At 38.4% G+C, this 25,958-nt stretch overlaps 1 protein-coding gene across 3 annotated transcripts in view; it reads left to right on the plus strand.

The window, feature by feature from the left end:
- The window catches only part of LOC113547280 (phosphatase and actin regulator 1), an 83,976-nt gene that overhangs the window by 23,548 nt on the left and 34,470 nt on the right, over nt 1-25,958 (plus strand). Inside the window, exons 1-2 of one of the 3 annotated variants that reach the window (XM_026947540.3) lie at nt 16,598-17,149; nt 20,719-20,883. In XM_026947540.3, coding sequence (XP_026803341.3) covers nt 16,834-17,149; nt 20,719-20,883 — 481 coding nt within the window. In that variant the 5' untranslated portion in view covers nt 16,598-16,833. Of the gene's footprint in view, nt 1-16,597; nt 17,150-20,718; nt 20,884-25,958 lie in introns of those variants that run through there. The other 2 variants (XM_026947541.3, XM_053233623.1) reach the window with 2 other exon arrangements.

The following is a 25,958-nucleotide window of genomic DNA, read 5'->3' on the forward strand; positions in this document are numbered from 1 at the left end:
AGTCATGCAGAAAAGACAAAAGCATGAGGCAAAAAGCCGAAAACAGCCCCAGCTGTATGTGAGGAGTTGGCTCCGTTCCACCAGGTTGAGAGAAATCGTGAGCTGAGTGCAGACCATTGCTTGAAAAATGGAGTGACCAAACGCCGACATGCGTCGTGTGTCAGATTGTTCCTCGCTCACACCGACCTCATTAGTCACTCTGCTAAAGTTTGTATGCTAATGGGAACAAATTGTGTCATTAGCATCATTCTGACTTGTGTGTGTGTGTGTGTGTGTGTGTGTGTGTGACAGTACATATTCTACTTTATAAATATAGAGGTTCTGTTCTTCTTCATGTCTTCTTATTTATAACCTCTATGAATGAGTATACAGTGTATCTTTTTCTAGGAATGCACTGATATCTGATATTTGTGGCATACTGTACATAACTGCTGAAACACTTTAATTAACATAGCACTGCCTAATTTGACCTTTATTGAGTAGCCAATTTCCTTAAATCCTGACACTACATACAGTATTTGCACTATATGGACTGTTTCTTTTTTTCTCCAATTCCATTCCCATCCTCTCCTCCAGAAACTCAACCAATCCCACCTCTAAAGCAGTTACTATACTTTGCAGCTGAATGTAATCTTTTCTGAACTTAGCTGGCTCTATTTCTCAAAACATGAACGATTTAGGGAGGTAAGGTGGTGTAACCTCTCATCTCCTATGGTCCACAGTTCGATCTTCAGCTTGGGTTACTGTCTGTGTGGAGTTTTGCATGTTCTTCCTGTGTCTGTATGGGGTTCCTCTGGGTTCTCCAGTTTTCTTCTACCTCACAAAAATAAACCAGTAGCTGGATTAAGACTCTAAATTGCCAATAGTCAAGTTTGTGATGTTTTTTTTAGCAAAATTTCCAACCCAACTACATCTCAAAAACTGCACAAAAGATTGAAAAGAGAGACACACTGTTCATTTGCTGAGCCTTTGCACTGGAAACAAGGTCACCGTGGTGCGCACGCATTTCTGATATACGGACATTATGCACTACGTAATCCCCCTTTCCATCTCTCGATGTTTGCAATAGAAATGTTTCTGTATATCATAGTAGATCATACTGTCTGCACTTACACTTTGCCTTTGTTTGCAGAAATGTATTGATTTAATTTGGATTATTTGCTATAAAATAAGATTTTGGCAACCCTGGAATATATTTAAAGCCTTTCTCTAGCTTACACATCTTTGATTTAAATAACATTTTCTGCTAATTTAGATGATTTTTGCTTTCAAATTGAAAAAAATAAAAAATAAAAAAGTGCAGCAGGCAGTGTTGGTTCCTCACAGCTCCTTTGGTTCCTCACAGGGTCCCTTTGGATAAAATCACCTGCCAAATGAACTGGTAGCATAAGCAGTCTTTAGAAGTGTAATGTATGAAAGGGCTTTCAACGCTTTGTTTAGATTTCATTCGATCCAGAGAGAGAGAGAGAGAGAGAGAGAGAGATTCTCACTCATTCATTCCAGAAAGTGAGCTTTGCATAACCAATTCCACATGTATCACTAAAACACAGACTAGCCTTCCTTTGGGTGGTGCCAAAATGTGCAGCGCTAAGAAAAATGAGCTTCCTTACAGAATATAATTACATAAGCACTGCTTCTAGCCTCAGGGGAAAAGAGAAAGAGCTGCAGAAAAATGAGAAGGGAGGATTTGTATTACTCCAGTTTAATTTTCAATTAGGATGTGCAGCGTGAAGCGGTTGTCCATGTAGCCTTTAATTCTGGCCAAGAGCTTCAGCGCTACTCTGCAGGGACGGAGAAAGGCCATTAAAGACGTTAAGCTTCTTTAGTGTGAATGGAATAAAATGAGGAAAGAGTAAGATGTTATAGATTTGTGATTTTTATTCAGCGCTCTGTTCCAGGAAAAGGGTTTGAATGAACGTTTTTGCAGAAACATATTTAGAGCTTCTAGAAAATCTGATAAAATTGTCAGTAGGTGGACTGGTGACTCTAAATTGCCTGGATAAGCAGGTTTCGTGTCGAGGTTATTCGTTTTTTTAATTCATAGTTGCCGAGTAGGAGCCAGAAAAGGATTTTAAAAAATAATCAAAACGTACATTTTCATTCACTCGATGCTGTAACTCTAGCACCTGTTTCTGAATCCCACCGCCTGCTACACTATGCACATTGGCCAATATGGCTGATGGAGAACAATTTCTATTAGGTGGATTAATTAGCGTCCACGGATGGCAGATGATGTCATATCATCTCCTGATTATATTCTAACTATTACTTCTAACTATTACTTCTACTTCTACCTCTCCATGCTGCTGTACAGGGGTGATTTGGGGGCACTAGGCAAAATAAAAGAATGGGGCCCTATTCAGTGTTTTAACATCGATATTCAAATTTTTAGAATACGTTATTTAGCATTAATAATTAAAAATATATATAATTTGCATTTTTAGGGGGCCCTTGGCTTCTGGGGCCCCAAGGCAGTTGCCTACCTTTGCCTAGTGCTAAGTCCGCCCCTGCTGCTGTAATAGATGAATTCCCTCTGGGATGAATAAAGTGATCTATCTATCTATCTATCTATCTATTATGTACAAAGTCACCTTACAGTTAAACGTATCGAGAGAGAGAAAGATGCTAACCAAACAATATTTTTTTACGTGCGATTTGAGGACCACAGCTAACAGCCAAAATGATGGCCAATGACTTCATGCCGAAGACGCAAACGTAATTTGCTACATCTAAAACTTTGTTTGTTTATCTTAGCCTGTATTAATGCACTTAGCTAGCTAGTCCTACAATATTATGTTATATTAGCTATCCCTTTTTTAGCCGAGTTTGATGGAAGCCAAAAATCTGAGACTGGGCAGCACACTGGAGATCTTCCATGCCTATTACACTAGCTAATAGATGTATAATTTATCCATCGCTGGTTATTAATAATAGAGTTCACTGAAAAGTTTCACCACTGAAGATAAACCTGAAAAGTATGTGGGGGGGAAAAACTTCTTTATAGATCGATGACTTCTTTATAAAAGCAGCATTTCTTCTAGGAAACTGAACTTACATGGGCTGAGGGTGTTTCTGCATCAGTGTTCCTGGAAAAAGTCTTCAAAGTTTCTAAAGTGCATGTGCAGAGTGAAGAAAACTAGAGAACTTCTCCCACTGTTACACAAGCAGCCGTGGTTAGAGCTACAGCGGCGGGGAACACGGAGCGTCGGGGTTAACGCGCTCTCCCGCTACAGCTCTGCTTTTACATGTTCAGCCAGACACAAGTTCAGCAAACGGCCATTTGGATCTGCCAGGAAATCACTGTGGAATTAGGGTGGATTGATGCCAGGCTTCGTGCTCCTGGAGTCGTATCTGAAGCAGAAGTGGCTGATTTTACACAGTGTTAAATCCAATACATTGCAGCCCCATTAGTGTTAAATGAACATTTTCTGTAGGGTTGTAAATGTTACACTGGTGCAGTGTGAAGACTTAACATTTCCACTAACGTTGTGTTAAAGGCGTCCGGCTTTATGGTGCTGTAATGTCACACCATGAAGTGTCATTTTAAGCACAGTGTTCTATGGTGGAATTTCAGGGCCACTCTTAAAAATAAAAATACACTACAATAAGTTCTAATATTTTCAGAAAGAGTTCTCCTTTAAAAAAAAAAAAAAGACAACAACTTCACCCAATGCAGTATCGCACAAATGTTACTCTGATATTTAGCATTTTGTCATAATATTACGAATTTCTTTTCTAATATTGTGACATTTTTCTTGGAATATTATGACTTTTTTCTGGACATATTGTGACATTTTTTCTTGAAATATAATGACTGATTGTTTGGAAATATTGCCACATTTTTTTCTCATAATATTATGAGTTTTTCCTGGAAATATTGTCATATTTTTTTCTCTTAATATTATAATTTTTTCTTGAAACCTTTGTGATATTTTTTTTCTCATAATATTATGACTTTTTTTCTGGAAATATTGTCACATTTTTTCTCATAATATTACAACTTTCTTCTGGAAATATTGTCACATTTTTTCTCATAATATTACAACTTTCTTCTGGAAATATTGTCACATTTTTTCTCATAATATTACAACTTTCTTCTGCAAATATTGTGACATTTTTTTTCTCATAATATTATGACTTTTCCTGGACATATTGTCATATTTTTTTCTCATAATATTACAATTTTTTCTGGAAATATTTGTGACATTTTTTTTCTTATAATATTATGACATTTTCTGGAAATATTGTCACATTTTTTGTTATAATATTACGACGTTCTTCTCAAAAAATATTGTCACGTTTTATCTTGTAATATTATGACTTTCTTCGGGAAATATTATACTTTTATTTTTCAAACAGTGGCCATAAAATGCTGTTGTAGTTTCCAGTAAAATAACAATATTATTTTCCATTCACCACAGCTAGCTAGTGATTCTTGTATATTTCTCTCTCAAGAAAATTTCTAATCAAGTTACTAAGAAAGAAAAAAAAAAGATTCACAGACAGGTTTGGCAATAGTGCGGAGTTCATATTAATATTATTCATATCATATCACATCATATCAGTTCTGAGGCATTAAAGCATTTACTGCGAGACACTGCAGGTGAATAGGGTAATTTTTAAAACAATGGATATCACACTTTATTCTTTCCAGTTGATTGCTGATGTTCTTACGAGCACATTTCATTGGAACTTGTGAAATGAGGCTTCATCTAGTAATTAAATATGCATAAATTTTCATATTTAAAAAAAAACTAAATCCAAATCTAGTCTTTTAGTGTTAATAGGACTAAAATATTTATTTCACTGTGAGGACGCTCTCAAGAGGGCTTGTTGGAAAATTCTCTCTTTATTGTTTAATCAGGAGAATACCATACACTGTTATGAAAAAATGATACCATTTGATTTTAAAATGAAACAATAATTAACAGTTTGGAAAATATACGTCTAATTTGAGACAGGAATGAAGGTTTGAATGAAGATTTCACGAAAGCAGCTTGATCTAGGAACTGAGATATTTGATTTGGAAAGAAACAAATATTTTGAGGAAAATTGTTTTAAAAATTATACCACATATAACACAATGTGGTATAATTTTTTTCCAAGGTTTATAAAGGAAATTGACATGAACAGTATATCATAATGACATACATTGAGTTAAATAGATCAGGAAACAAGCGTTTCAGGAATATATGACAAGATAGGAATGTATCAAATGGGTGGAGCTTAAAAGTTTCAGATGATGTTTCAGTTGCCATAAATGGAGCAAAACAGTGAAATAAACATACACTATATGGCCAAAAGTTTGTGAACACCTGACCGTTACACCTATATGTGCTTTTTGAACATTTCATTTCACTTGTTATAATACGGCTCTGTGCAGGACACTCAAGTTCTTCCACTCCAACCTTCACACACCATGTCTTCATGGAGCTCGCTTTGTGCACAGGGGCATTGTCATGCTGGAACAGGTTTGAGCCTCTTAGTTCCAGTGAAGGGAAATTATAATACTACAGCATACAAAGACATTCTACACAATAATGCACTTTTATCTTTGTGGCAACAGTTTGGGGAAGAACCACATATGTGTGTGATGGTCAGGTGTTCACATACTTTTGGCCATGTTGCGTAATCCGGTTGAGTTTTGATATTTTCATCACTACAGTTTATCAGAACACGTGTTATAGAGGAAATTTATCCAATTTTTTTTTAAAAAAGTTTGACCTGTCATTTCTACCCATAGCATCTCACCTTAACAAATGAAAAGAGAGAATTCTACTCGGAGAGAATACAGATGATATCATGTTGGCAATGAAACAGAGCTGAAATTTTGCTTTCTTCCAGTTTTAACTGCTCTTAGAACTTAAGACAGCCTTTACATTACCAGGTTGAAGTGACAGAAGCCATGTGACGTGAATGAGAACGCTCAGACTGTAATTTATTAGGCTCTTTCCCCAAAACAACAATAGAGGACAACAACAGCAGTGATTATTTTCAGTGGTACGACGGTGAAATTGGTGATTTGGGGAAACGGTTCAAGCAAAAACTGGAAGTGTTCGAGAAAAAAAAAAAATAAAAATGTTTAGGAAATGACAAAGAGTGGCCACAAACAAACATCGCTACACGGCCAAAGAAACACTAGAGGCTTCAAGACTTCAAGTTCAAGGAGGCAGAAGATATGGTCACTCAAGGTGCATGTTTTATGAGTAACCTGAGTGCAGTTTTGGTGATAAACCCATTTGTGATACTTTTTGTGAGTTTTCGAGCATGACAGTTACCTCAAAAATGCACATATGTCTAATAATAATAATAATAATAATAATAATAATAGATACAATAGAGCCATTTACGCCATTGATGCTTGGGCCCTAAATACACGCCTAAATGCATAACACGATGGATTAAAAATGTAGATTGTGTTCATTCTGATGAAAATGAAATATAATAGTGTTCATCACCAACAATCTGTTACTTGGTTGTAAAAGTACTTAAAGCAATAGCTTTATATATAATATATATATATATATATATATATAGCGAAAATAATCTGAGAACTGTTTGCAATCACGTACAGAAATACTCTATACATAGCGATCTCATCGTTGCAGGCTCCTCTCCCGTGCACACACACACACACACACACACATCTGTCGGCACAGCAGTGCCAGCAATAGCCGCAGAAGAAGCAAAAGCTAGTCATCTGGCCTTTTTTGCGGCCTCTTGACCTGATCGTGTACATCTGACCTTCAGAGCTAATTCATTTGCTGCTGCTACTGTCATAGATTGTCTCACAATTATTACTTTTTTTTGTTGATTGCATCATGCAAAATTGATATTGATGAAGATTGGGTGTTTTGGAGTCAGGTGACAGATATGGGTCACCTGCAGTTACAAATGTGAACATCAATATATAGAGCAAAATATCGAAATCCTGCAATGAAGCTTGTACTGTGAAAATAGCTTTCTGGATCAGTAAGGTTTCAGGATGCACCAGATGCCTATGTAATAGTTGAGCCTAAGAAGGATGATAAATGATTGCAGAGTTGTAGTGAAAGCTTAATTAAATTTCAGCTCAGGGTTATGTGGCATAACAAAAGAACAAAAAATCATCAATGTTCAAATAACAGAGGCTGAAAACAAGCCTGCTGGTAGATGAAACCCATCAGAGAGCAGTATGAGGTGGAGTGCATGCAGGTCCGAGCTGGTTTGTGCGAGTTTGTACTGCTCTGGTTGCTGCTTTAATTCACGAGCAAAGCTGTTCTGCTAAAGCTGGGCTTGCCGTCTGCTTGTTTTATGCGGCTCCTGATGGTGCAGCAGGGAAACAGGGAAGTGTCAGTGCTTTGTGCTTTAGGGCGAGAAAAAATGAGCGAGAGAGAGATAGTAGGAGGATGAGACAGAGAGCAGAAACCTACACATCCTCCGTTTCCTCATGAATGAATGTTGCTTGATGTGTCCAGGGTCCACTAAGCTACGACTGCAGAAAACAAAAAAACGTCACCGTGTGCGTCACAGGATCATGTGACCGAGCAGACATTATGGAGCTTGCAGCTCTGAGAAATGATTGCCTTGCCTTCATTACAGTAAATCAGAAAATGTGTTCAACATGATGCTTGTTCTTCCATTTATCAGTCACCTTTGTGCTGAGATCATTTTGGGAAACACGTCTTGGATCAAGTTGTGACATCATTATTAATACCATAAATTAAATTAAAGCCATTATCTGATGTGCGCAGAGAGCAGAGGGAGTAAAAAAAAATTCTGCGTCCATCTCTGTCGAAGAAGAATAACATCATGCACAATTTTCAGAAATAAAAACCTCCCAAATAAATATTTATCAGTAAAACACTTTGAATGTGACTTATCTCATTGAGGCAAAATACAAGCTACAAATTATAGCTGCAAGCAGCAATTCATGGGCCCAAGCACCAGAGGTGCAGAACTGCCTGTTTCATTAGCCAGTATTGCCATGAGTTCTTTTACTGAACACACGTGTAAACTTCCGGGCAACGTTGCATGATGTGCAGTGGAATTATGCAACACTTCCTGTTTGAGCATTGTGATGGTAATTTATCACCTCACCATGGCAACGATATCAAAAATTCCTTTGCAGTGTAGCATCTTGGATATCTGGAATTCATACTGAACAAATTTGGTTCGACTCAGATGAACCCCACAGGAGACGTATTTAAACGTTTTTGAAAATGCACAAAATCCAAAATGGCTGACTTCATGTTGCGTGGAGATAATGGATGTGAATAAGAAATTTGCCTGCCTTTAGAAGCCATATATACTTATCTGATACGTGTGCCACTATTTTTGAGTTTTCGAGTATGACATTTACCTCAAAAATGCAAATATGTCTAATGAAAAAGGATAATAATAATAATAATAATAATAATAATAATAATAGATACAATAGAGCCATTTACACCGTTGATGCTTGGGCCCTAAATACACGCCTAAAATGCATAACACAATGGATTAAAAATGTAGATTGTGTCCATTCTGATGAAAATGAAATATAATAGTGTTCATCACCATCAATCTGTTACTCAGTTTTAAAAGTACTTAAAGCAATAGCATTAAGCTTTACTTTGTGTAAAAGTACTTAAAGCAATTAGCTTTGCAATAGCATTGCTGGAAAATAGATCGGACAGTTCTTAGCATCAAAATCTGTGTTCATATTAAGCTCAGTTTAATCGCTATAATGTTGGTAGAATACAGTATAGAAGGGAAACCAATGATCCCAGGGGGCTGTGTGTGAAGAAAGCAAAGATAGCCTGGTGTAAATATATGCAGCACAAGGTCACAAGGGGACCAAGCATAAGCCATAATACATAATACATAAAACATGCAGCTCTGAGAAACGATGTTGTGGTCCTTGTGAATTTGAGAAATCAATGAAGTAGAGCTCTAAACCTGTATGAAATCGAAAGAATGAAGAATATAAGCACTGCGGCTATATATTTCAAAAGCAGTGTGTTTGGTTGGAAAAGATTTGATCAGTTCCAAGGATCAGACTTTGTATATTTGATTTACGTGACTTGCTTTGCTAAATGAGATACCTCAGGTGTGTAGCATTCATCCTGTTATGGTTTTGTCACCACAGGTCAATTTATTCAAATTAAGCTCATTTTAGTTGCTATAATGATGATGGGAGAAAATCTATTTGGGTTGTTAATGAAACCTAAGGGCTCTGTGTGCAGAAAGCGAAGTTATATAACGGCACATTCATGATGTAGTATGCAGCCATGAGAAAGGATACTGTGCTCCTTGTGAATCGCAGAAAACACTGAAGTAGGGCTCGAAACATGTTTGCATTGATTTCCGTCCATCCATAATATAAGCAACGCATGCCAAATGGGGGGAAAATCACAATGTTCTTAGGAGCAGTGTTTATTTAAGAGCAAATGTTCTTCGTTGAATGAATGACCTCAGGTGTCTGAAGTTGGGCCTTATTCAGTTTATTCAAATTAAGATCAGGTTGCTTGTTATACCCATGCAAGAAGAGCATATAGTAGTCTTGCTAATGAAACCCAGGGGTTCTATGTGCAGAAAGCAAAGATGGCTTTACATAACTGTGTGCATCATAAGGTCGGCATTTGACTCGAGGCTTGCTCAGGTCTGCGTCAGAAAGAATGGGATGTATCTCCAGATGCAAAACACAGCTCCGGGAAGACTTGGTCACCTAAAGGCTATGTGGGAGAAATGGATGAGTAATGGCTGTAGAGGAGATTGGTGACATGAACCGTTTGCACTGAGCTGTAGTATAATGCCATGTAATGATGTCATTATTCTAGAGGCAGTTTTTCTTCTAGGCAATACACTAAGACTCATACATCCTTTTTGACCACATGGTTGAAAATGTATAATGCCTGGAGCACTAGATGATGTAGCATATGATGTGCGTTGGCTCTAGAGTAGTATATTGGATTTTGTTACCTTCCGAAAAACCCTCGGAGCCCTGAGATGTTGCTGTTAAGGTCAGTAGGTGTATTCGCAAATAATAAAATGTTCTTATTGTGAGGGGAAAGACACAAGTGTGTAAAAACAGTGTGCTCTTTATTACATTAAGTCCAGGAATCGTGGTCATGAGCCGTAGCAAGGGTCAAGATAAAGGCAGACGGAGTTATCACTGGCATATCCAAATCTAATAAGCCAGTCAAATAAACATGGGTCCAAAACAATCATAAACATGAGCAATAAATTTAAGAAACCATTGCTTGGTAATGGACAAAATGTTCAATCAGACTTTGCAATGAAACATAGAAAAAGCAGGGTATAAATAGACAAACCAATCAAGGGCTAATGCAAAACAGGTGAACACAATGTGATAACAAATCAATGATAGGATAGGGGTGGAGACAAGGCTAGAACCAAAACAGAGGCACATAGCAAAATGGAAACGATACCATATGAAGTGAACTCAAAACAACATGGGAGCTCACTGCAAAAAAAATGATATCTTAGCAAATGAAAATATCTTGTGCAACCCTTCGAAGCCTGAAGGCCACAAGATGCAACTAAACTATACAACTCTAAACCTCGGGGTAGTATGAACACGTGTCTTCTTCCTGGCATATTTTCAACTGTTTTTCGGCTTTTTAAATGCTTGCTCGATAGATTCGGGTCCGTAAATTGAGCAATACATACAATTGTATTGAGTGCTTGATACACTGTTTTGTAATGAATAAGCCAAAGATTAGACAATGGTTTGCAAAAATGACCTATGGTGTTATCAGCTTGGTTAACATAGACGATAACTCCAAAATCAAGCGCAACACTGTTGTCCAAACACAGCAATACAGCCATTCCGTACAAATGGCAGCCACTAGTTGGTTACGCGCAGTGGGAAGTTCTCTCACAGCTCTGGACCTCTCCAAGCTTTCTAATATCTGTGAAGCGAGGCTAATGAAGCTGGGATTATGGGATGCACCATCAAAGCTTCACGGCCTGTAAATATTCTGACTGCAGCTGGATTACAATTCTTTTCGATTCCTCCATATCGCACCAAGGCACAGGCCTCATTACCATAACCGAGACTGATAAAAGAGCTACAGTGAGCTGAAGACAGCTGAATCTACCCTTAACACATTCTGTAAAGAGCTGTGTGTACTAGATCAGAGACAAAGAAAAGGACTGAGAGAAAGGAAAACTGTGAGTGATAGAGACCGTACCAGTGCAGGACAACAGTGAAAGCTATTTTGACAGCTTCATCATGACATCACCTTTACTGTAGCCAACCACGTTAAGTCTCAGATCTTGCTAATCGGGGATTAGTAAACACTGCTGGGCATTATGATTCACCTCGGTGAGCCGATTCTTTAATCAAACTGTGGCTACATCCCAAACCATGTACTGTGGTACTCATAGTAAGCAGTAACCTTGTGATGGTGCGCTATGTTCACATACTAATTAGTACAACTTTTTTTGGAGGGTACATTTTGTTGAAGAAATATATATCACATAGGTCTATGGGAGGGATTTGTTGTCCAAATAAACACAGAGGTACATGTGTGAGCGGTAACCTGTGAGCGGTAAGGTATTTAGTAGCATTTTAAATACCAGAATTTTGACCTTCCTTACTGAACACAATGTCACAAGATTGGCTTTCATCCAAATCACTATACGACTGATCACATTTACACCCCACACACCCGCTAATCAATCAACAGGTAAACCAAACCAAAAAAGGAAAAGTCTCAGCCTGTTCTGTTTCTAAAAATCAACTGATTCAATTTGGCATTATGGACTATATTTCAAATTGGTACAAAAGTACGTAGTGGCGTACTTGAAAGGAATTCAAGAAACAAATGTGTGGTAAGAATTGGCGATAAACATACAGAGTTGTTCTCTTAGGAAAGTGTGTGGCTGGGATGCATCCTGAGTACAACACTGTTCATCGTTTATATAAGTGAACTAGCGGTGCAGTAGGAACAATCTGAACCCCTCGGACTCGCCCTACAGGACAGATAAGTGAAATTCCTACTCTACGCAGATGACCCGGTGCTGCTGTCACTCATTATGCAGGGGCTACAGCAGCAGATTGGCCTTTTGGACCTGAGTTGTTGTCGTTGTTCCTCTTTCGGCTGCTCCCGTTATGGGGCCGCCACAGCAGATCATTGGTCCATGTATATTTGATTTGGCACCGTTTTTATGCCAGATGACCTTCCTGACACAGCCCTCCCCAATTTTATCCTGGCTTGGGACCGGCACTGAGAGTGCGCTGTTGCATGCAACCCGGTGGCTGGGGTCAGTTCCCTGGCCAGGAATTGAACCCAGGCACTAGTCCTCCAGGGACCCACCTTTTGGACCTGAGTAAACCTCAAAATAACAATGTCATTGTGATTGAGAAGAAGCCCTGATGTCAGGAACAGAGATAGCAGGTCAACCAAGGGAGCATATTTACCTCAGCTTCAGAACCAACTGACCGACCATCATGTGCCCAATCTTGTGCAAATTATTTGATTGTGTATCTAGTCTGTAAGTGAAGTCCACTCAGTTACCATGTATACACTAGAATGGAGAAACATCTGACAGAAGCCCTGCATGAAGAATTCTGCATAATGATACTAAAAACCCAAAGAAACACTCAAACTGAAGCATGTAGGGCAGAATGAGGCCAACGCCAGACATTCCCGAGTCACGTTAGTGGTAAATATTTATATATTTGTGTTGCAAACTGCACACAGTGTCCTTCTTCAAGATGTCTCTCGTTTGATACAAAGACAAAGACATAGCTGTTTTTAAATCTCCCCAGTTGCCTGAGCACATGTGAACATACACGAGCACAATTATGTGTTCTGGCAGCTTGTCAATCAAGAATGCATGCTTATTTTGTGGGTTTTTTGGATGATGCATTGGTAAAGGAACACTACTTTTGTCTAGACTCAGACATGCTCAGAATAAGAGATAAAGTTTCACATCGGGGTTTTGTTAGAGTTTTTAAATTATTTAACTTGTGGTGCTCTGAGTACAACACATTTGAATTTAATGAACCATGTAAAAGTAGTCCTGTCTTTCATGCGGTGGTGATAACTTAGTGACTTTGTTGCTAGATATGGTGACTTTTAGACTCCTTTAGCAACTTTATTTAAAAAAAAGACCCTAGTGACGTTTTGAGCAGAGGTTAGTGACTGTCCTGCGCTTGATACAGCTCTTCAGCTCACATCGTAGCTGCTGGTATAAGATGAGGGAGTGGGTTCACTCGACTCACCACCAGTGTGTAAAGCCTGTGTGAGTTACGCTTACGTGAGCTGATGTTCGACCAATCACTGATCACTACTGTTCCCAAAGACTAATCACTGATCACTGCTGTTCCCAAAGACTAATCACTGATCACAACTGTTCCCAATGACTAATCACTGATCACTACTGTTCCCAAAGACTAATCACTGATCACTGCTGTTCCCAATGACTAATCACTGATCACTACTGTTCCCAAAGACTAATCACTGATCACTGCTGTTCCCAATGACTAATCACTGATCACTACTGTTCCCAAAGACTAATCACTGATCACTACTGTTCCCAAAGACTAATCACTGATCACAACTGTTCCCAAAGACTAATCACTGATCACTACTGTTCCCAACGACTAATCACTGATCACTACTGTTCCCAAAGACTAATAACTGATCACTACTGTTCCCAACGACTAATCACTGATCACTACTGTTCCCAAAGACTAATCACTGATCACTACTGTTCCCAAAGACTAATCACTGATCACTACTGTTCCCAACGACTAATCACTGATCACTACTGTTCCCAAAGACTAATCACTGACCACAACTGTTCCCAAAGACTAATCACTGATCACTACTGTTCCCAACGACTAATCACTGATCACTACTGTTCCCAAAGACTAATCACTGATCACTACTGTTCCCAACGACTAATCACTGATCACTACTGTTCCCAACGACTAATCACTGATCAGTATTGTTCCCAACGACTAATCACAGATCACCAATATTCCCAGCGACTAACCACTGATTGCCGATATTCCCAACAACAAATCACCGATTACCAATGTTCCCTAATCACTGTCATTGTTATTAAGGACTAATCACTGGTCACCAATGTTCCCCAAACTAATTACTGATTACCAATGTTCCCAGCAAATAATCACTGATTGTCATTGTTGACAAGGACTAATCACTGATCACCATTATTGCCAACAACCAATCACTGATCACTGCTGTTCCCTGTGACTAATCACTCATCACCACTGTTCCATTCTATTCTAAATGTCTTCAGAAAATCTTCCTTCTTCCTGAGTGTTTGATACACTAATGATCATGACCATCCAGTGAGCAAATTAGTGATGTCATCTGGTGACTTGCATTAGCTGCTTCCCCTGAATAGAGTTGGCAAAACTATTATAAAAAATTAAAATACAAATATATATATATATATTTGTATTTTAATTTTTTCTGTATTAATTTCTATATTTTATTTACCTTTTTTAATCTTAAGTTAAAAAGTAAAAAGTAACTAAATAAACAAACAAACAAACAAATAAATAAATAAAACCATGTACCCTACATGTGAAAGACTTACAAGTGAGAAATCACTTGTGCCTGTGGATGTTGTGTGACTTGTGTGTAAGGGAAATGAAGGTATTGGGTTATGAAGTGAAGGTATTAGGTTATGAAGTGAAGGTATTGGGTTATGAAGTGAAGGTATTGGGTTATGAAATGAAGGTATTAGGTTATGAAGTGAAGGTATTGGGTTATGAAATGAAGGTATTAGGTTATGAAGTGAAGGTATTGGGTTATGAAATGAAGGTATTAGGTTATGAAGTGAAGGTATTGGGTTATGAAGTGAAGGTATTAGGTTATGAAGTGAAGGTATTAGGTTATGAAGTGAAGGTATTAGGTTATGAAGTGAAGGTATTGGGTTATGAAGTGAAGGTATTGGGTTATGAAGTGAAGGTATTGGGTTATGAAGTGAAGGTATTAGGTTATGAAATGAAGGTATTGGGTTATGAAGTGAAGGTATTAGGTTATGAAGTGAAGGTATTGGGTTACGAAGTGAAGGTATTGGGTTATGAAGTGAAGGTATTGGGTTATGAAGTGAAGGTATTAGGTTATGAAATGAAGGTATTGGGTTATGAAGTGAAGGTATTAGGTTATGAAGTGAAGGTATTGGGTTACGAAGTGAAGGTATTAGGTTATGAAGTGAAGGTATTAGGTTATGAAATGAAGGTATTAGGTTATGAAGTGAAGGTATTAGGTTATGAAGTGAAGGTATTGGGTTATGAAGTGAAGGTATTGGGTTATGAAATGAAGGTATTGAGTTATGAAGTGAAGGTATTGGGTTATGAAATGAAGGTATTAGGTTATGAAATGAAGGTATTAGGTTATGAAGTGAAGGTATTAGGTTATGAAATGAAGGTATTGGGTTATGAAATGAAGGTATTGGGTTATGAAGTGAAGGTATTGGGTTATGAAATGAAGGTATTGAGTTATGAAATGAAGGTATTGGGTTATGAAATGAAGGTATTGGGTTATGAAATGAAGGTATTGAGTTATGAAGTGAAGGTATTAGGTTATGAAATGAAGGTATTAGGTTATGAAATGAAGGTATTAGGTTATGAAATGAAGGTATTGAGTTATGAAATGAAGGTATTGGGTTATGAAGTGAAGGTATTAGGTTATGAAATGAAGGTATTGAGTTATGAAGTGAAGGTATTAGGTTATGAAATGAAGGTATTAGGTTATGAAATGAAGGTATTAGGTTATGAAATGAAGGTATTGAGTTATGAAATGAAGGTATTGGGTTATGAAGTGAAGGTATTAGGTTATGAAATGAAGGTATTAGGTTATGAAGTCAAGGTATTGGGTTATGAAATGAAGGTATTGAGTTATGAAGTGAAGGTATTAGGTTATGAAATGAAGGTATTAGGTTATGAAATGAAGGTATTAGGTTATGAAATGAAGGTATTGAGTTATGAAATGAAGGTATTGGGTTATGAAGTGAAGGTATTAGGTTATGAAATGAAGGTATTAGGTTATGAAGTCAAGGTATTGGGTTATGAAATGAAGGTATTGAGTTATGAAGTGAAGGTATTAGGTTATGAAATGAAGGTATTGAGTTATGAAGTGAAGGTATTAGGTTATGAAATGAAGGTATTGAGTTATGAAATGAAGGTATTGGGTTATGAAGTGAAGGTATTAGGTTATGAAATGAAGGTATTGAGTTATGAAGTGAAGGTATTAGGTTATGAAATGAAGGTATTAGGTTATGAAATGAAGGTATTAGGTTATGAAATGAAGGTATTAGGTTATGAAATGAAGGTATTGGGTTATGAAGTGAAGGTATTGGGTTATGAAATGAAGGTATTGGGTTATGAAGTGAAGGTATTGGGTTATGAAATGAAGGTATTAGGTTATGAAATGAAGGTATTAGGTTATGAAGTGAAGGTATTGGGTTATAGTGTGTGTTTTGGGACACTTGTGCTTGGCGTCAGTACAAATTAAAAGACTGAAACAGCTTAGGATTCATCCATTTGCGCGAATCGATTCGCTCGTGTACCTCAAAAGAATCGTTCAGAGGGAACCGATTCCTTGGTGAATCACTCGCGGTTGTTAGAAAAGGGAGCGGAGCTGCTGCGGTTTCAGTGCTGCGCTGAAGCCCCGGATCACGGGCAGCTTTTCCACCGCTCACCTGTGCTAGAAAACCGAAATGAGATCTCAGGTGTGTTTCTGCTAAGCGCTAGGGACGTCTGAAGGTAGTGGGGGATAGATTCGTGGCGGAAATAATTGGATTTAAAAAAAAAAGGAAGCCATATTTCTGCGTCCGCGCTACCGATCCGGTTTCTCCTCCATGCTGAAGTCGGCGAGCTGTGGTATGGCGGCTTGCGCCCCCGGGAGTCGCTTTAACGGCGGATACACCAGCAGCAGCAGCAGCACCAGCAGCAGCACCGCCGCGCCCGCGCCGCCTCCGGCTCCTGCGCACAAGGCCAAGCAGAAAGGCTTCTGCCTGGTCAGGATGATGAATCTGAACGGGAAAAAGGAGAACGCAGATCCGCGGAAACAGCAGCACCAGCACGGCACCGTGCCCTTCATCATTCACTGCCACATCGGTAAAGAAATCAAGCACATTTGCGGCAACTGCAGCCGCGCCACCGACGCGCAAGACGGTGAGTCGCTCCATGCTGCGGCGCAACCACCATTCCCATCATTCCCACCATTCCCATCATTCCCAATACAATCCTCACCCTTCAGCTTCACTAGCACTGAAATACACCCCCCTGTGCATGAGTATATGCATGCAGATGTGAGCAAACTGCAGAAAAAACATCTGTTTTGTCAATTTTGCATTAGACCTTCTGTAATGTGGGTTTTTTTTTTTTTAGGTCCAAGCATCCAGCATTCGCATCAATGCGCGTTTATTTATTTATTTATTTTAAATTTTGATTTATTTTTGCTTTCCTTGCCAGAAATGCCAAAATCATTCAGATGCCCTTGTGTGTGGCTCTGTGTCAGAGGTCGGTGTATTGTTATGAGCAGTGAAGCTCAAGCCAGTTCTGCTGGAGTCTAACACGATTTGGTTTGTAATGAGTCCTGAGACTCTGAGATCTCTCCTCGGGTTATGAGGCCGGAAAGAAATATGATGGTTTTTCCCTTCTTTTTCTTTTTCTCTCTCTGTATTTCTTTTTTTTTTTTTTAAGCCAGGAGGATCATTCACATTTCATAGGAATCCTGCTTTTCATGCAGGTTGTATCAGATGCTTTACTGAGATGTTTTAAAAGAGAACATTTGCGCGTTATGGTTGTAAATGGTTACAGATTTGTGTCAGGATTGTGCTTTGGCCTACTTTCAGTTGCAGTTCTGCTTGGTTCACATCTGATCTTCATGATGGACATCTCGTCTTTTTTTATCCTAAGTGTAGCTGAGAGAATGAAAGAGAACTGAAGAGCTGTATGAGCAGGGATTTTGTCTGTGGTTCCTTTTTTTTTTTTTTTTTTAAGCGCATTTTATAGATCATTATTTAAATCAGGCAAAAATCCTTCAAAAAGCAGCTTCTTTGAAGAATGTGGCCAAAAAATGAACATGTATCGTATAAATAGTAAAGGTGAGGTCCTGAAGAAACAAGATTTTGTTCCAGTGTAAACAAGGTATATGGAGGAATCCCAGTAAAAGCCACTTTTACAATTGATGTAGAGAAAATTGATTCTTATTAAAAAATGATATACACTGGAGTGGGAATAATTCTCACTTTGTACAGTATGGATTTGGGTTTCCTGTTTAAAAAAAAAAAAAAAAAAACATTAGTTGTTACCTGTATGTATTGTTCTGATAGGACACTTCTTATTTAGAGATGTCTGGATGTTCAGAGTTTGAAGTGGATGTTCAGAAAAAACAATTTTTAGGAAAAAGTTTGAAAGAGTCTCATTTGAGTCATTTGCTGTTATTTAGAAAAACGTGGGAAATTAATTGACTAATCAGGGGGACAAGGATTTGAGTCATTTTGCTGATGTCACTTTGTAAAAGGAAAAATCCGTCCTGAATGACCTGCATAATTAGCAAATTTCTGGAACTAGTCAAGTGTCAAATAAATGATTATACATATATTATACAAGATACGCAATATACAGCATGTTCAACATGTTTATTTGAAATATCTTCTCTTCTTTTGGGTGACGTTTGTGCTCCTGAGATAAAGTCTGTCCCTTTTAGAATATAACAGGAGGACGGCTGGACAAAGTGTTTTATATTGTGTGTGTACTTTTTGGAAAATGCAAATCAGGAAGTATGTTCACTCCATAAAAATGGAAATTAAAAAAAAAAAAGGTTTACAAAACTTGCTCTAATCGAGGAGTAATTTTAGAAGACATTTTTGTATTATAAGATTATTGTACAAAATTGTACAATAATCTTGTAAACTATGCTCAGATCAAATTTAATACTTGCCCATCGTTGTTGGAATTAAACTGTACACAAGACTGTTTAAACTGTACACAAGACTGTTTAAGATGTTTAAGAAAACAACAAGCAGTGTGATTATTAGGCTTACTGTGATGATGTGAATATTATAATAATAATAATAATAACACTTCATTTATATAGCACATTTGGTGCACTAAGTGCTGTTCAAAGTGCCTTATAAAGAAAAATAATAAAAATAGTAATGAAAAATTGGGTAAAGCAAGGAACTTTAAAAAGTTTTAAAATGTAAAATAAAATGTTTAAAACAATAAATATTCAAATATAGTTAAATACAATTTATCCGTATTAAAATAGATGACTAAATAAAGGCTCATAAAATGTTAAATATTAAACTAGAGAAAGAATAAAGAAAAAAAACGAGTATTCTAAGCTGTTTTTAAAAAACAGTTAGGGAGTGTATATAGATTAAACACAATTTCACATTTTTTCTGTGTTTTGTTCTTGGAACAGAAAGTAATCCTGTGTTTGATGATCTTGGACATCGTCGCGGAGCTTATTCAGTTACACTGAAGTTACTAGACCATTTATAGCTTTATAAACAAATAAAAGGAGTTTAAAATGAATTCTATATTGAACAGGAAGCAGTAAAGTGCTACCAGTACTGAAGTTATATATTCAGTGTTTGGTGTTTGAGTAAGAAGTCTTTCTGCTGCGTCTTCTACATATTATGGACGTAACCGAACGTGAATATGTTATTCTAACAGATCATGTGTTTTTAAATGGATGTAAACAGGGATATGAATAGGAGGTACAGCATTCTTTCTTCCTTTCTTTCTCTCTGAGGTGTGCAGCAGGACTGGGATCCCATGGAATGCAACAGAAAAGTAGCGTAAGCTGGAGGTTTTTGCTTTACTGCGGGGGCGAGTGGTCAGATATGACGCTTGTGCATTTACAAAGTAACTACCTGCACATGGTTGGAGTGCTTCAAATCAGGCTATTAGTTTGTTCATATTTTGTGAGTGGAACTGACTAAATTTGTATAACCAACTTCCAAAAACAAAAATAACAACCACATGAGCAGGATTCGAAAAAAACCGTCTTGCGCACATCTCTAGCTGAGACCGGTTATGAACTGGAGTGATGTAGCTGAGGTTGAGGAACTGTCACACACCGTGCTGACATTTCTGACATTTCTACATCTGGGTGTCTGCATTATTTCCAGTATTATGTAATATTTCCAAGGACATAGTGGTAGGTTGCATATATAGATTAAAAAAAAAAAAAAGCATCCAAAACCCATCGGGATTAGGCCACACCCACTTTGGGTTCAAATCCAAATACAGATATGAATATTTGGAGCAATAAATAGGTCTATATAGTGGTCTAAATTTGTCTGTAAACTTTTTAGGTAAGTATGTGAACAATGCATTACACTAATCTAAACTGGAGATGGAGCACTGAAAGCACGAGTCAACTTCGTAGCACTATGCAATGTGTTTCTAAGGTGAAAAATGACTATTTTATCTATGCTGTCGATGTGCGACTTAAAACTGAGCTCAGAGTTGAGGATAACTTCATGGTATTGCACTTCAGATTTAATGTGTCACCACTTTTGCTCATAGGTTTCACCCAAATAAGAATATTGTACCTTCAGTACCATTGTGAGAATTAAGGAAGCGTTTCCATTACTGTGATAATCATCATGAGCAGTGTCTAGCTTTTTTTCTTTCTTTCTTTTTTTTTTTTAAAAAAAAAAAAAAAAACTCTCCCGTGATTTTATTTCCTTAATTCCTTATTTGCTACTCTTTTTCCTCTCCAGCGGAGGAGGTGGAGCGGCTGGCTGCCATGCGTACAGAGTCACTCGTGTCCGGGACGCACACGCCACCGATTCGCCACAGGAGCAAGTTCGCCACGCTCGGCCGACTTTTCAAGCCCTGGAAGTGGAGGAAGAAGAAGAGCGAGAAGTTCAAGCAGACCTCAGCAGGTGGGAGGTGGAGTGTTTTACTGCACACCATTTTTAGACACGAGCTTCAATAAAACAGTGCTAAGATGGATATATATATATATATATATATATATATATATATATATATATATATATATATATATATATATATATATATATATATATATATACACACACACACACACACATATATATGAGTTAGTGGTCTTGAGTTGGCTTTGAGGCTCTACTGAGACGAGTCGTTTATAAAGTGGTTTATGTGCCGCAGTAGTGGTAATAACACTGAGTGCATTTGCATGTACAGTAAAATTGATCAGTGTGATTAGAAGCCAGTGCTCTGCTTCTACAAGACTCATTTAGCCTCTTAGTGGCATTGCTACGGGTAGACACTATTGGATTAATTATGTTTTCCAGGAGGTCGACCACTTTTTAAATTTAAGCAGCTTGTTAAGCAGTATGAAATAAAACACTCAGGGTGTGCTGTTACAGGAAAATAATCAATGACTGTGTGGTGTGATGGTGCGTGACGAGAAGTACAGTTACTGTTACCAACCTGTAGTCGAGAACCTGAATATCTGACGCACATTTCATCGGATTTCCTGTTTGCTCTGTGCATGACCATGTGAATGTTATATGGGTGATAACCCAAATCTCTATAGATTTGTACCCTTGGTGTTGCTTCTGTTTTGTTATTGATGCACAGAACCAAACGGTTGAGCAGTGAAGCTATTATAAAGTTTTTTTTGGAGACTTTCAGACTTCAGTCTCACCATCTTCCCAGGCATGGGTCATCGATCACACTATCACACTGGCAACCTCGAATAGCATCTATGCTGTTTAAAAATAGCCTGCACAGCTGAATCAATAGTGCAGAGAATTGAGAGCTGCATTTAGCATCCTGTGGGCAAGAACTATACATCAAATCCCCTGTGGGTTTCATTTTCCTCCTGTTTTAATCTTTTCCTCCATTTTATTTTGGAATGTTTCCTGTGGTTTTGCTAGTTTCTGTTCTCTGCTACATCAAGTTCAGTGCTTTTTGAAGTGCTTTGCATGATTGCTTTCCATTACGGTGAATTTAATGTGATTTCCATAAAATCCGCAGTGATCTCACAAGACGGAATGCATAAAACCCGTGCCTTTGTCCTACTCCATTTCCTGCGCTAGAGACAGCAGGAAGAATGTGGGTTAAGCTGTCAGCTCTGCTGCAGGCTGGTTGAGGCGGCGGCAGCGGCAGCAGCAGCAATAGCGGAGAATCAATTTAGGCAAAGCGTTAGTGTTTTCTTCCAGCCAGCTATTTTTACTCAGCCTTTGATGTATATGCTGCAGTGAACCAGAACCGTCAGGGCCAGGTAGAAGAGGAAAACACAAGGGCTTTTCACTTGTGTGATACCTGATCGATTGAGACACAGCGAGGTGTTGGGAGAAGATGCGCTCGGTGTGCTTGTTTGATCCAAAGAACCGGTGGGGGGGGAACTAATATTCAATCATGTATCCCGTCAGTAATCACTTAAATTACTAGACCACTATGCCTCATCCATTGAGACACTGTAAGGTGTTGGGAGAAGAAGCGCTTGAGGTTACCACCTTGAAGGTTATGAACCTGGAGGTTGCCAACTTGGATTGCTAAAGTTAGAAGCAGGAAACCACAAAAAATAATTTTATTGGCATGACAGATCTAAGAAGCGCCAAATGATACAGATCAGGAAATATTTAAGGATCGTGACTGATATCTCAGTGGTTCCGAACATTGGACCCGAGGTATCCCGAGCTACATAACACCAGAAAACTGGTCAGCTAAGTAACAGGTCATTCCTGAGGCAACATGGATGTATCAGGGTAGGAAGCAGAACAGAAAGTACAAGGCCAGGGTTGAGAACCTGACCAAAATAATAGACTTGGTTAAAAAAAAGGTTGCATCTCGAACCCTAAAGGGTGCTTTGGTTGGTCTTGCTAACGGAACCCTTAGGTAGAACCTTAACAAAAAGGGTTTCCGAACAGGGCTTCCTAAGGAAGCTAAGAAACCTTTACTAAGAACCTTGGAGGACTCTCTTTTTTTTTTTTCCTTGAGTGTGCACATCCATGGAACCACAGATCTAAATCATCAGACCAAAAATATCCTAAGTTAAATGTTATTCCATTCGATCTTTTTTTTTTTTTTTTTTTTTTTTTACATTTGAGGTAACGTCTGACAGCCTGCTCTGCTTTCTCATACACAGCTGTGGGAAATGTGTGCTTGCCTTGCAAAGGAAGGATTTGGGTTTCGTGGTCTGGTGTCTATTTTTTTTTGTGAATTCTCTGAGGGCTGTGAATTGACTCTTGGTGCAGAGCTGAGAGGAGAGTGTGAATCTCGAACTGACTCATCAGTAAAAACGAGCTGCTGTTGCTGTGACTGGCAGCAGACGCCACTGAAGCGGTGACAGACTGTCAATCAGCCATTCAGTCAATTAATCGTTCAATCAGTCAGTAAACTGGCCTGGTCCCACAGTGCTAGAAACATCACAACATGTGACTAGCATTGAATGAAGGTTGACCACTTTTGCAGCTGTAGTACTCCATGTTTGCCAGCCAGCTTAGTATTTTGCAGTGGTCTTAATTGTTTCTGCAGTAAGGCAATTCTTCAAGGTCATCTTTCCAGGTCTCTCAGTGTGGCAGTGATGTCTCTGTCTCTGATTCTTCCACCAGGAAGATGGTTGGTTATCTTTCGATTTTGCCTAAACCTTGTTTTCCTTGAATTGTCTTAAGAGTCTTGAGTTGCTTCTAGCTGTCATGGTTCATAAATAAAAAGGGAGGCAAGGAGAAATCTGTTTTGCATACCAAGTCATCACACCTTTTGCCAACTATGTAAGCAAAGAAATCAAGACAGCATGAACAATAACAGGTTAGGCAAACCGACCTCCATCTTGCAAAAGACCTCCATCTACTTGGTGGAACCTCTGCAATGTGCTCCACCTTCCCAGGAAACTCGTAATGAGAATTCCACTATGGAAACCAGATGGGCAAAAGGGTTGTTACGTTGCTTTGGCACATGCCTCAAACGGAGCAAATGTACCATTTTCAAGTCAGATCTTTGTGATCAAGGGTAGTTGGTGAGACCATCAGATCAACGCCTCACATTCTTTTCCATCGTATACTGTAAATGATGACAGATTGGACATCAGATTGGATGATGTCAGTCTTCATGCCCTAGTTTTGCACAGTAGAAGTTACTTATAAATGTAGAAGTCTTGTATTATGAGACTGATGAGAACTCCAACCAGAAGTAGGGAAAGTAGATGTGAGATTGGGGAAATGTAAGGGTTGGTAAGGTTTTTCGAGGACTAAAAGACCAGGTTCTTCTTAAATAAAGGGTTGTGGGTCAGAACATGAGATTGTAGGGGTTTCAGGATTAGAGTCGTGGTGGCAGTGGATGCATCGGCATAGTCCTTTGACTGATCTCAGCCATTTCCCCAGTTGTTGTCTCATGACAAGTGGTTCATAAGCATTGGCCTTAATGGAAGTGGTAAAACCTCTGATTTACTGCATTAGAAAAGCAGCAGTCTAAAGACAAGGATAAGACATAAATGCGTTTCAGATACTGTCAGTGGCAAACCATGCACAGAGGAACCAGTAGTAAACTATCTTAAGAGATAGTTTTATCCTATTCAGCTTGTTTTTCTGGCACTTAAATGTCATGTTCACAATCTTTGTCTGCCAGATTACCTTTTCTTTAGACTTTGTCATGCAAATTGATTTGACCTACATTTCTTTCCTGTTACCTTAAAAACACTTGAGTCTGATGCCTGAGACATCAACTGTAAAATTGAATCTCATTTTTTTTACCACTTCCTGTGCAATCATACAAAAGGAATTTGAAATGATGTACATGTAAGGAGCACTGCAAGCTTTTTAAAGATATTTAGTGATTAGATTGCTGTTGTTACAAATGTGCATGATAACATGTTAAACAACACACATAATGGTCGTTCCATCCTGATCGCCAGTATTACTGGTCTCTCTCTCTCTCTCTCTCTCTCTCTCTCTCTCTCTCTTTTTGGCTGTGATACCATAGCCTACATATTGGAAGCAAATGAATGACAGATGGCGTCCTACTGTACAGCAGCTTAACATTTCTTGATATAAAAATTTAAAGGTGCAATAGTCACTGTTTGTCATTTCTTACTAGAATAAATAATGTGGAAAATTATGCAGAAATGATAAGAAATAATAATTTAAGCCATTGTCTCAGAACAAGTGTTAGTTTTTTACATAGATGGAAAAAACCCAGTCTGGACACCTGCCTTCCTGTCTGGAAGTTTGTTTGTATTTGGATTGGCCTCTTGTCATTCATTTTATAGACACACTTCTAAGACCCCTTCACATCCTTATAGATCATTATGAGGAGAAGTTGCATGTTTATAGAGTTACACTGCATTCGAGCGGTTGAATTTCTGAGTGCGCTTGAAAGTTGTGATGGTCCTTGCTAATCGTAACTCTAGTTAGCATGCTAACTCTAGTTGAACCACCATACGTTTTGGAGGTTTTGTGTAACAGTCAGAGGCCTTTTTTCCCCACAAATCTTATCAAGATTTATCAATACATTTCAACAGAACTATGAAGTCACTAACCTAGGGAATGGGGAATGAACAAATCATAAAGTCTTTGTAGCTCTGGCCTTGAAAGCAAGTGATTTTGCAGCACTAAACATTATCCTCCCAGTCATGGGTAGTTGTGCGTGATAAATCCTGTGTGAGTATGGAAAAGAAAGTGCTCTGTAACCGCATGCTACAGGTGGAGATGTGGATATAGGAGCACTACAGCACTTTTCCACTGGCTAATACCAGACATTGAAAGAGCTCTTATTTTAGCTCGCCTAACGTTTGTCTATAGATATTTTTTCTTGCCAGTGTTTGTTGCTGCTAGCAGTATAATCCACGTGCTGAGTTTAATGTTTAAAATGTTACAGCGTTGATGTGACTTGCGCCTTGACTCATGAGCAAAGTGCACAATCTGGAAGTGTACATGGCTCAGTGCTCGCTGATCTGACGTGCATTCGCTTGCGATAGTTTCTCTGCACACAAGCTTCACTACTCCAGGCTCCCAAATAATTTGTTTGT

The sequence above is a fragment of the Pangasianodon hypophthalmus genome, chromosome 4 (genome assembly GCF_027358585.1).
Source record: "Pangasianodon hypophthalmus isolate fPanHyp1 chromosome 4, fPanHyp1.pri, whole genome shotgun sequence".
NCBI lineage: Eukaryota > Metazoa > Chordata > Actinopteri > Siluriformes > Pangasiidae > Pangasianodon > Pangasianodon hypophthalmus.